The sequence below is a fragment of the Danio rerio genome, chromosome 16, assembly GCF_052040795.2.
Source record: "Danio rerio strain M-AB ecotype USA chromosome 16, GRCz13ab, whole genome shotgun sequence".
NCBI classification, from domain to species: domain Eukaryota; kingdom Metazoa; phylum Chordata; class Actinopteri; order Cypriniformes; family Danionidae; genus Danio; species Danio rerio.
Window position 1 is genome coordinate 50,848,005 of NC_141036.1, and position 12,418 is coordinate 50,860,422.

Here is a 12,418-nt window from a genome sequence, read left to right on the forward strand (position 1 = left end):
CAGATCTATAGTTTTGCAATACATTTATATATAATACAGCGGGGCTAAAAATTCTGACTTTAACTATACATATATATATATATATACATACACACAGTTGAAGTCAGAATTATTAGCCTCCTTGTTTATTTTTTCCCCAATTTCTGTTTAAAAAAAGAGAAGATTTTTTCAACACATTTCTAAACATAATAGTTTTAATAAGTCACTTCTACAGCGCTACTTACTGCGCCACCTCTTCACCCTGCAACATTACAATATATGTGAATATTGGAGGTGTATGTGCATATTGTGTGTGCATGCATATTTATATGAGTGTGTGTGTGTGTGTGTTTCAACCTACCCCGCCACTGTCATCTTGTTTAGTATTAGCACGGTGCTTTGAAATGAGCAGATACACCATTCTTTACTAGAGAAACTACAGTTTGACCTGATGTAACTCATACAACATCATCTACAACTGTAGAGGTACTGAACAAGGAGAGATTGCAAGAATGACTGGAAAATCTCCATGTGTGATTGTTAGGGAATCCTGAGGAAACTGAAAATGTCACATGACCCCTATCCCTGATTCCCTGGTAGTGTTACAACTCTCCCAGTGTTTCAACTATACCCAGTCTCCCCTAATATTAAAATGTTCATATGATTTAATTACAATTCAGTTTGTAAAGTAATATTTAGTATTTTAGTATATTTATATAATGTATATGTATATATATATATATATATATATATATATATATATATATATATATATATATATTATTTAAGAGACTTGCGTTGTTTACCAATTGAGTGGCTTTAATAGGATTTGTACTGTAAACATTAAATAACAGTTAAAAAGGTAGTATTTTTAATTTCATATATTACGTTTTTAGTTATGATACTCCCAAAATCATTCCGCATACATTGGCAGATTTTTTACAAAATTATCTGCAGAAATAGCAAAAAATGTCTGCAGATCCTGTCTGGCCCAACCTATAGGGCCCCTCAACCCTACGGGCTAGCCTTATGTTAGGGAGGCCAAGCTTTAAAAATGTCTATTTTCACTTATTTGCTGTTTTTATGGTTTGATTTTTATTAGATTTTTATTTCTTTTTGTAGAATACATAGTTAATGTACTTCTTGATCTAATAATACGAGGAACAGACAGATAGCTATGCATTTGAGTGATTTAAGTAGGGTGAGCAAGATTCTATATGGCTAAAATTTTAATTTTCACTCACTAGGCAAACCGAATGAAGCATCCAGGAGATGACAGGAGTTCTGCTGGGGTGTGGCTGTTGACCATCAGCACGGAAAAGCCTAGGACGCTCCCAGAAAACATTCAGTTATTATCAAAGAGCAGCTCCTGCACTGCACGCCATGTGAACAGCCATTCATTCAGAGAAAACAGCCTACTGAACCTTTGATTTTCTCGGCGGTTAATAGGAAGCGCTCCAAAAACGATGATCTGCAGGGCGGACAGGGTGCGTTCAACTATCTCGATCATGCTCTGTCTGCCGCAGCTTGCCTTGCAGTCGTTCGTCAACACGTGGAGGACGACAGCTCCAATGATCTCGCCTCGCCAGCCTTTAGGATAGCGAGAACCGAAGCAGAAACATCGGCAAGGCAGAGTGCGTATAAAAAGGTGCGTAAGATGTTAGGCTACCTTTAGTGGAAGCAGCACGGACGCAACGAACGATGGAATCGCCGATGGTTGCGGCGTAACGTCAGTAATTGATTGCGACTGGGGCGTATAACGTCATTTTCCACCCTCGTTTTGATGTTAGATCCGTGATTCCCTAACTAGGTCCCGCATAGTGACCTTTGATTTGGTCCACCATCCTATTTGAGAAGAGAGGGAGAATAAAGGGGATGTTTCAAGATTGTAAATTCAAATTGAATGTATCCCTTTGATTTTTTTGTTAACTGAAATTAAATGTTTCAATTAAATGGTGTAAATTAGTCAGATTTTGTTTAAATGTACATAATGTAACCCGACAGGGCAGAGATTTTGGTGAGGAAAAGGCAGATTCTGCTTGTATTCAGCATTGAACTCTACTATGTTGTAAATGTAATCGTGTTTTTATTGCAACACAGTTTCATTTCGAAAGTTATGCTGCCTTAGTTATTATAATTTAAAGTAATGTTTTCTATTTAATTTGAAATATTCTGAAATAAATTAGGAAACTATTACCCATGGTGACTTAATTGTAATAGTTTTGGTATTTTCCTTCGACCCATATTTTTTAAAATGATATTTGGTTTTTGGCCCTTTATGCTGGGAAGTTTGGCCACCCCTGGTATAGATTGACAAGGGTGATGTTTACAAAAACATCCACTTTGAAATCCATTTTCAAATGTATGCGTTTGCCATGGCTAAAATGCCATTGTCGTGTAGACAAACAGGCAAAACACTTAAAAATTAGGACTGGCTGAACATGATGAGACCCTGATCTGATAACTAAAAGACCAAATAAACATGTATTTTTTAGGAATTATTAGGATTTTTATTCAGCATATAGCCATTGGTTGAAGAAGTTTTCACAGCTTTGACTGAAGTTTATAAATGAGCAATTCTTTAAATAAAGGAAGGGATTTTGGTGAACTACTATGGAGTCAGTCTAGGGCCATATATACTTGCAAAATAAAAAAAAGTTTTGTAAACAAAAAATAAAGTATTGAGCAAAAATTTAAAAAACAGATGCAAATCTCCAAAAATCGCAAAGGAAAAATTTATTTTTGAGAAATAAAAATTATTTTTGTGAACAAAAATAAAGAACTGCAAAGGAAAAATTACGTTTTGAGAAATGTAATGTGCAAAAAAAAAAAAAAAAGCGCAAAAAAATCAAGCAGTGCAAAAAAAAAAAAAAGTGAAATATTTGCAATTGAAAAAAAATCTATGTATATTTGCAAAACATTTTATAGCATTGCCTTTACAAAACCCGTGCAGTCGATTGCAGTACTTATTTTGATTTGCTTTATTATTATATTATTTTATTTATTTTATCTTTTTTTAATGATGAACCAGTAGACTTGTGCACACTGTGTGAAAAGACTTGAAGAGTGAATGAGGTATGTATTCTGGTCTAGTTTCCATCTGTCAGTAATACAGTGCACTCACTTTAATGGGAACAAACCATTTTTGTTTGTTGTTCATTGGGAAATTGAATTGAATTGAATTGAATTTGAATTGAATTTTATTTGACAGATTTTAGACAAACTGTACAAAAAGTATTCCATACACTTTGTTAAAAAAACTGTTGAGGATAAAAACACAATAAAGCCCTCGGCTTATTTCCATTGTGGTCCTCTGTTAAATAAAAACAATGTATGGCTTTAAAATACTAATGAAGAAATAAAACAAACAGTCGCCACAGCGGTACGAACAGTCAACCCATCCAGCACATGATCCACACAGCCAATGGCCTTCCAGCCGCAAACCTATTCACACTCAAGTAACATATAATTTAAAAGATCCTCGTCCACCATGCAAACTAATTATCCTCATCAAACAACCATCTTTTGATAGCTTTTTTGAACAACCTTAAATCTTTTATTTCCTTAATTGATTTTGGTAGTTTGTTCCACATGATTGCACTTGTATATAAAAACACATTTTTCCCCACTAAACTTCTAAATTTAAATAAACAAATATTAAAATCCCAACTCCTATAGTACTGTATGAATGCTGTTGCTTCACCATTTGAAAATAATTCATCAAATAGCTAGGAACCACATTATTAAACATTTTACGTACCATTCCCAGTTTTAAAAAACACACTCTATTACTAACAGTTAACATACCTAATTTATTAAAAGACTCTTTGTGCAAATGTGCTCTAGGATGCATTTTTAAAATTATTCGTACTAATTTATTTTGTGCCTTTTGCAATTTCTCCTTCAAATTTTGTGAGCAGCTACTGTACCAAAATGACGTAGCATAATCAAAATGGGGTTGAATTAAAGCTCCTGCCAACAATTGTAAAGAATGAACATCCAAAAGATCAGACTGCCTTGCTAAAAACCTAATTTTTCCACAAATCTTCGTAAAAACGTTTTTTGCCATAGCATCTCCTGATAATTTATTATCTATTAACAACCCAAATAGTTTATCTCATTTTTTTGACTGCATTTTCCAATCATTAATCTTAACTACAAAATTATCATCTTTTTTTAATTTCACTCTTGAAGTAAATAAAATAGCTTCTGTTTTACCCATGTGTAAAGAAAGTTTGTTGTCTAAAAACCAGTTGTAAACACTTTTTAACTGTAAACTCATAATTTCTTCCAGGGCCCTTTTGTCATGATGAGATACTAAAATTGCGGCATCATCAGCATAAAGATAGAGCTCCTCTGAACACACTATTTTTAAATCATTAATATATAAAAGAAAAAATAATGGACCTAAAATACTTCCTTGAGGTACTCCACAATTGATTGATAAGGGAGCAGATAAAATACCCTTTATATCAACTCTCTGGTTTCTATCATGCAGATATGACTGAATCAGTTCCTAGTAACATTTTGACTTCTGTTGAAGACAGATGATATCTGGGAAACAGCATGTCTTTGTGGTCTTGGTATTTGTGGTTTCTAGTGAAATTCCCTTCTCATTAATTGTCTGGTGTTGGGGAGTTACAGTAAATGACAGATGCACCCCTTCCTAAGAACATGGTTAAATCTGGGACTTCAGTAAACCTGAAATGTAATAAACTTTATGTAGTATTTTATTCTCATTCATTTTCTTTGCTTAGTCCCTTTGTTCATCAGGGGTCACCACAGCATGAACCACCAACTTATCCAGCATATGTTTTACGCAGCAGACGCCCTTTCAACTGCAACCCACCTCTGGGAAACATCCATACACACTCATTAACACACATACCCTACTGCCAATTTCATTTTATTATTCATTCATTTTCTTTTCGGCTTAGTCCCTTTATTAATCAGGGGTCGCCACAGCAGAATGAACCGCCAACTTATCCAGCATATCTTTTATGTATGGGTGTTTCCCAGTACTGGGTTGCAGCTGGAAGGGGATCCGCTGTGTAAAACATATGCTGGATAAGTTGGCGGTTCATTTCACTGGGGCAACTTCTCATGAATAAAGGGTCTAAGCTGAAGAAAAATGAATGAATGAATGAGTCTGTGTGTATTCAGGTTTGAGTACTAGGATATAAAAACAAGTACACACTACAGACCATGTACAAGCGTCAATAGTACACACCAAGCAGCAACCTTTTGCTCTCCCTTGAGAAAAGCCAATATGGAAGTAACAGCAATTCATCAAACTTGCGCTAGTCCTGGCTCTATATGGAGCAAATTTCTTGCTCACTGTTAGACTTGCCAACTTTACAACAGAAAAAAGAGACGAGGCAGTGGCGCAGTAGGTAGTGCTGTCGCCTCACAGTTCGAACCTCGGCTCAGTTGGCGTTTCTGTGTGGAGTTTGCATGTTCTCCCTGCATTTGCGTGGGTTTCCTCCGGGTGCTAGGTTTCCCCAACAGTCCAAAGACATGCGGTACAGGTGAATTGGGTAGGCTTAATTGTCTGTAGTGTATGAGTGTGTGTGTGAATGTGTGCGTGGATGTTTCCCAGAGATGGGTTGCGGCTGGAAGGGCATCCGCTGCGTAAAAACTTGCTGGATAAGTAAGCGGTTCATTCCGCTGTGGCGACCCCAGATTAATACAGGGACTAAGCCGACAAGAACATGAATGAATGAACAACAGAAAAAAGAGTGTTTACAGCCTGTAAATATTTCCTTTATGTTAGATTATATTAAATTTGCATAATTAAGGGTGTGGCTACTTGAGTGACAGCTATAGGTTTCGCAGGTTGCGGTCACTTCACATCAGTTGATTAGCCGCAGATCCCGGCATATTCATCAAATTATTGTTTTGTTTTATGTGGCTTTACACAGTCAGTTGCCTTTTGGAACTATTTCTCACAATTATCAGACAATATGGCGTGCTGTTTGCACTTAATTGTGCTCACAAACCATTCATGGGGCCTGACCATTTCCAAGGTGAGTGAAATTATACTTATACCATCTCTATAAATGCATTGGTTTTATTTAATCATTTCTAATTTTCTTTAGAGCTGTAAAGCGCTCCAGAATCTGATAGATTGATTGGCTGTAGGCTCTAGAACAGTCATCTGAAGCGTTGTCATACAGTGTTGTGCTGGATTTCATCTTTTACAGTCTATGGTATACACACACTCACACTAGTATCTCCTGGTGGGGACTCTCATATGGAGTTAACTTGTTAACAAAGGTTTAGCGGTGGAACCACGCCTCACTTTGTCTCTTTAGCCAATCACCTACTCCCTAAAAATGTATTTAAGGCAGGCCAGCTCTCTAGCACTATTCTTCTCGTTCTCTAAAACACACCCTCCCTCACTATATTCTCTGGCTTTCCATTAACAATCCTACGTCCTGCCGTTATCAGCGCGCAATGAATCTTGGAACGTTTGAGGCCACAAAGGATCCACGGGTGGTGTCCATCCAGAATTACAGAATTACACAGAATTAACAAACATAGAAAAACATTAACGTAATGACTTAAAAAAAGGTATGCCTTGAAAGCCAAGTGTGTCATGAGTTTAAAAAAGCATGCAAAATGAGATTTGAAAAAAATGAGTTTTTATCATCAGTGTCCTTTTTTTCCTATATCGGTTACACCTTGTCATCTAGAGTTTATAATGCTCAAAACAGAAAAAAACATAGAATGTAAAAGATTTGGACGCAGCATCCGTGACGTCACCCATAGGTTTCTGAAGAACGCAAAAGATGCTACAAGTAGGTGTGGACAACAGTCACCGTTTTGTTTGCGTCATTGCACATTTGGGGATACCAAACAAGGGCAAAGAGGCGGAGTGTGAGCAGAGCTACAGACGCCTGCTAGCATTTTGCTTAGACAGGCTTTTCTTTGGAAGAAACGCTTAAAACTTCATTACCTACAACTTGTTTGTGTTCTGACCACATGTGCTTGGTTGTGTAATATATTAATAAAGTGTTTAGTCTTTTAAAAACACTGCTGTAATACATTAAGCCACTAAATATTGTTCTTATGACGTTTTTCTACAGGAGGAGAAGCAAATCACTTCCAAAAACTTCAGATGTGGTCTGTGTTAGTAAATGCAAGGCCATTGATGAAATTCAGGCATAACACTGTATGACAATGTTTCAGATGACTGTTCTGGAGCCTACAGCTAATCAATCTGTCAGATTCAGGAGTGCATTCAAGCTCAAAATTAAATCTTAAATGATCTTAAATAAAACAAATACATTTATAGAAACGGTATATATGAAACTCCTGTTAGCGCTTTGGGACTGAGAAAAGTGCATTATAAATAAAATGTATTATTATTATTATAAGTTTATAATTTCTCTCACCTGTGAAATGGAGGCCATGTGAATAGTTTATGAGCACAATTAAGTGCACACAGCATCCCATATCATCTGATAATTGTAGGAAAAATTCCAAAAGGCAATACAATGAATATGCTGAGCTCAGCAGCTAATCAGCCGGAATCAACTGAGGTGACAAGACAGCAACCAGCGAGACCTAGCTGTCACTCAAGCGGCCACGCCCTTAATTAAACAGACTTAAAATAACTTAATAAAAAACGAAACGGATGAGTTATGAAAAAATTAACCCCCTCACAGTTGTCATGAAGGGTAATATTAGCTATATACTGTACACCAAAACTATGTTTTGTACCAGGCTGTAAACATATTTTTATCAGCTGTAAAATTGGCCAATTTAGCATTACAGTTAGTGAACATCTGGAGTTCCTGGAGTCAGACCCCAAAGGCGAGTCAATGAATCGCAGTTTCAGTTAATTCCGTATTGGCTTCACGAGGGAGAGCGGAAGGTTGCCGCTTGGAAAAAAACGAACATGCTTAAACAAAAGGTTTTAACAAAACTTAGAAATTAGGAGAACAGAAGCTGTATGTTGCTGAAGGGTTATTTACATAATTGCACTTGGTCAGTTTAAGCTTTTATTTGTTGTAAATGTGAAACAGTTCACCTTAAAACATGTGTTTTATCTGAGTGAATCTTGACATATTAACATTTAAAATGAAGAGAACCAGGTTTGCCTGTAACCAGCAATCAGCTAAGACAGCAGCTCAGTTATGAATATACATTTGTTGGCTTCAAATTAACAACAACAGACCGACAAGCAATACATAAAAAGCAATGCCAAGACCACAGGCGATATTATTCAGGGTGAGTGCCGTTTTGGAGTTCCTCTCTGCTAATGCTCTGTGTCCAGCATCATTGGCATTTCGAGTCTGTGAGAACATAATGTAAAACATAATGTTAACCACTTCTTTTTTTATTTTGAAAATTAAGTATCAACCACTTCTGCTTTCAATAATTGTTTTTGAGCCAAACGGCGACAGATAGAGTCCTATATTTATTGATTTATATATATATATATACTACAACATAGGATGTTCAATAGACAACAGTTTACAGTATAGCAAAAACTAAAGTATACTACAGTATTTATTACAGTTTTTACCGTAGGTAGTGTATACAAAAGTGTTAATATTAATACAATTATAGTTTTTTTTTTTTTACTAAATGATGGAAATGAAAGCTTTAGCGAAGGTTCTACCAGGAAGACTGAGATGTCACGTCATTCATAATAATTATCTCGCCAGCCTATAACAACCAAGCAAGCCATGTATAAAAGCTCATCTAAACAATCTGTTTCGCTGTATTCAGGTGACGTTGCGGAAGTTTCCCTCCATCCTCCCCATCACCACCACCACCTGGTTGGCCTCGTCTCCACTCAGGGGGTTGGCTTCGCCCTGCCTTCATCTTCAGGCAGGATCTGCCAGCTCATCCAGAGTTCTGTGCTATAGACGGGGCTTACGCCAAAGAACTTTATGAAAGGACCGTAATGAACTCTCATTCATGCAAACAATTCACAATAAATGTTCAAACGTTTATCTGCCTCCTAGAGTCTTTCTGGTAGAACTACCATGAAATTACCCTTCATAGGAAAAGGATTGGGCACCCCTAGTTTAAAGTGATGTATTGTCTGGGTTGGTGTTGGTACAAAAACCTTGTAATAAGCTACAAGTTCTGTTATTTTACTCTTATTTCTCTCTATGGCGGTTCATTCCACTGTGGTGACCCCAGATTAATAAAGGGACTAAGCCGAAAGGAAAATGAATGAATTTCTCTCTATATTACAGTATTTCTTATAAATTATATAAGTAAAATGTCAATAAAAGTCAATGTGTTAAGCTGCAGAGTTAAATTTTCAACATCAAAAGTGAACAAAGCAGAGATCAACATCCCATAACGGAATTCACCAACCATAAAGGAAAACACAAATCACAAAAATACAGAAACTGTTAATTAACATACATTTTTACAGTGCAGAATATCCTCCTAGTATGCTTATATAATATTTTAATTCTTTAAAATAAATAATAATATCAAAAAATATATGGACTGATACTTATGTAAAAGAACAAAACAGTCCTGCAGCAATGAGTACAGATCAGTATTCAAGTAAAATCTCTTTTAACTGTGACTATTAAATATATAGTTCAGAATTAAAATAAAGATGATGAGCTAATACTTACAGAGAGGGAAAATACCAGCGCTGCGATGCCCAGAAAGCTCAAGTGACAGCAAAGAATGGTGAAGATGGAGTAACACAAGTGATCCGGCACTGGTGCGGCAGGCACAAAGCCTGCAGTCTGCACTGAGACGACCGCTTGTCCTGGAAGTGGCCCTTGATTGTAGGGGCTTTGCTGGACTGAAGGGCCTAGATTGGGTGGATAATATGCAGGTGGAGGCTGAGGCTGCAACAGCACAATTGTATCAGACGCTTGCTCCCTGCGATCCATTCTTCTGATTGTGGTTTTATTGCTGTGCTCCGTTGCTTTGAATGCCACTAAATGTAGAGAGGATGTGAACCGATTCAGAGGTTATAAAGAAGAAGTAAATTTACAGAGTTTCCATTGTACCGTGTGACTGGAGATCTTGCAGTTTCAGTCAGAGCTTGTGGGCACTGTTAAACTAAAACAATTTATGCTACCTGAAACATCAACAACAATAAATATAGTTAAGAAATCAATCACATGAACATATTTTAGATAATTGCAGAATAAATTAAAATCATAACAAATATTATAATCATAATACTAAATATTTAAGTTAAATTATATTTTACAGGACCTTCCGGTATAATATCTCGGATATTTAAATGTATTTATTTATTTAAATATTTTCAGATTCTTATGAACCATTTTATTATTAATTATCCCCATTTACATAGGACTGAAATGTTTTGCTGTTCAGATAGTATACAGAGAAGTACATTGTTGTTAAGCCCCTGATGTATTGTCAAAAGCCAGTCAGCAGTTCCGCATTACCTGTTTCTACCGGCAAGTGGGAGTGGCACTGTTGTCACATAGCATAGATAGATACATATATATATATATATATATATATATATATATATATATATATATATATATATATATATATATATATATATATATATGGTCACATGGTGTTAAAAAATCCCGCCACTTCATTCATTCTTCATTCATTTATTATTTTGAGGAGCTGAAGCTGATGAGGTAATAATACAACAGTTTCGCAAAACTGAATAGTTCTAACTGATGAAGCTTAATATTTGTTTTCACAGTAAAAATGTGAGTAGTTTTGGTGAAATAAAATAACCGTAATAACTGTAATCAATAAATTTGCGTTATTTAAATTTAAATACATAAAAATTTGTTAGAAAAACATACATTGTACTAGCTTTCTAGATATGATATAGATAGACATATTTGATATAGCCAGTCACATCTGTTTCTGTAATAGTTAAATCACAGTGAGTTCATGCATCTAGCATATTATTTTATAGCTATATTTTACTGTAACATGCTATGTCAGTTAGCATCGAATTATAAATGGACTTTCTTATGAAAATACCTTAGATAGTTGGAAGAACACATTTATTGTTGCAGTCGTGTAAATGATCAGTTAAAACCTTTTTTATGTTTATTCATCCGCTGCGTAAAAACATATGCTGGATAAGCTGGAGGTTCATTCTGCTGTGGTGACCCTGAATTAATAAAGGGACTAAGCCGAAAAGAAAATGAATGAATGAAAATAAATACTTTGCATACTTAATGGGGAGATTTTTCATTTCTCGAGAAATTAACTCTTTTGTGAAAAAATTTGAGTGGTAAATGGGGCCCTGGAATGTGGTGGGCAAGTCTGAGTTAGATCTCTGGGCCTCAGCTTCACCCTACTCTGTTGGTTTGCCAGTGAGAAAGTTTGCACAGCCACAGCATTCAAAACACTGGTAACAGACAATTGTGCATATCGGCCACATGAGGGAACCACAAGCTAGTTGTTTGATCGTGTTCTTTTAATAAAGGTAATGGATTATGAAATCATTGCAGTGTATATTTTTGCAGTTACCTTCTTCCCCACACATCTGTAAGTCACAATATAAATGTAAAATAATCAATAATTTACCAACATAATCAAAATGTGTTTACTTTATAGTCTTAACTCCCAACTTGCAATGTTCATATTTTTACCATTCAAGTTGCTTGTGCTTTTGTCAGATTCTCCAATGCTAAGGTAAACGGAACTACAAATGCACAACACAATTATTTTTAACCTTGCACAAATTATTTATTCATATCAAAAGTAGCAATATGAGGACTTAAAGTGAAAAGGGTCAGTGGCCTAAAAAATCCCCTCCAACATCGGGTAAAATGACAGTATCTTATAGTTTATAAGATTCTATTAATCATATGATTTAAATCAGTGGAAATTATAAGGAAAGACTGAGGGCCCTATCATACACCCGGTGCAAGGCGCAACGCAATTCTTGTTTACTAGTTTCAGCTTGGCGCAAGAGTTGTTTTGACGTTTTGCGCCACGCTGTTTAATTAGCAAATGCATTGAGCTCATATGTGCGCCCATAGGCGTTCTGGTCTAAAAAGGAAGGCGTTCTGAGGCGCATTGCTGGCGCGTTGCTATTTTGAGAAACTAAAATAGATTTTTCAATAGACCACAAAAAAAAAAACATCTTACACACTGCTTAATACAGACAAGAGCTTTATACACAGTGCACTTGCAGACTGAAACCTCAGCTGAATTTCACTCATTTAGAGCTGTGTTACATACTGCATGGTTTATATTAAATAGACGATAAATGAAAGGAAATACAAGAAACAATACCTACACAGAAGGAATACACCAGGGCTGTGATACACAGGAAGACAGCAGCAAACATAGTGAAAATAAAGTAACACAGGTAATACACAGATCTGCTGGTTTGTAAGAGCAACAATGAGAATAGACAAGACAGACAACACAAATGTTAGTTAAGATGATTATATATATATATATATATATATATATATATATATATATATAT

At 35.7% G+C, this 12,418-nt stretch overlaps 1 protein-coding gene and 1 long non-coding RNA gene across 2 annotated transcripts; one reads left to right on the plus strand and one right to left on the minus strand.

Moving 5' to 3' along the window:
• Positions 1–1,279: 1,279 nt before the first annotated feature.
• Positions 1,280–8,943, plus strand: LOC137487974 (uncharacterized). Its single transcript, XR_015512268.1, has 2 exons — positions 1,280–1,627; positions 8,719–8,943. It is a non-coding gene; the product is annotated as an uncharacterized LOC137487974 (long non-coding RNA).
• Positions 7,973–9,922, minus strand: LOC100149761 (dispanin subfamily A member 2b-like). The gene is made up of 2 exons (XM_087288291.1): positions 9,591–9,922; positions 7,973–8,279 (listed from the first exon to the last, which is right to left on the minus strand). The coding sequence occupies exons 1-2, from the start codon at positions 9,855–9,857 to the stop codon at positions 8,142–8,144; spliced, it is 405 nt and encodes a 134-aa protein (XP_087144417.1). The 5' UTR covers positions 9,858–9,922; the 3' UTR covers positions 7,973–8,141.
• Between the last annotated feature and the right edge of the window lie 2,496 nt (positions 9,923–12,418).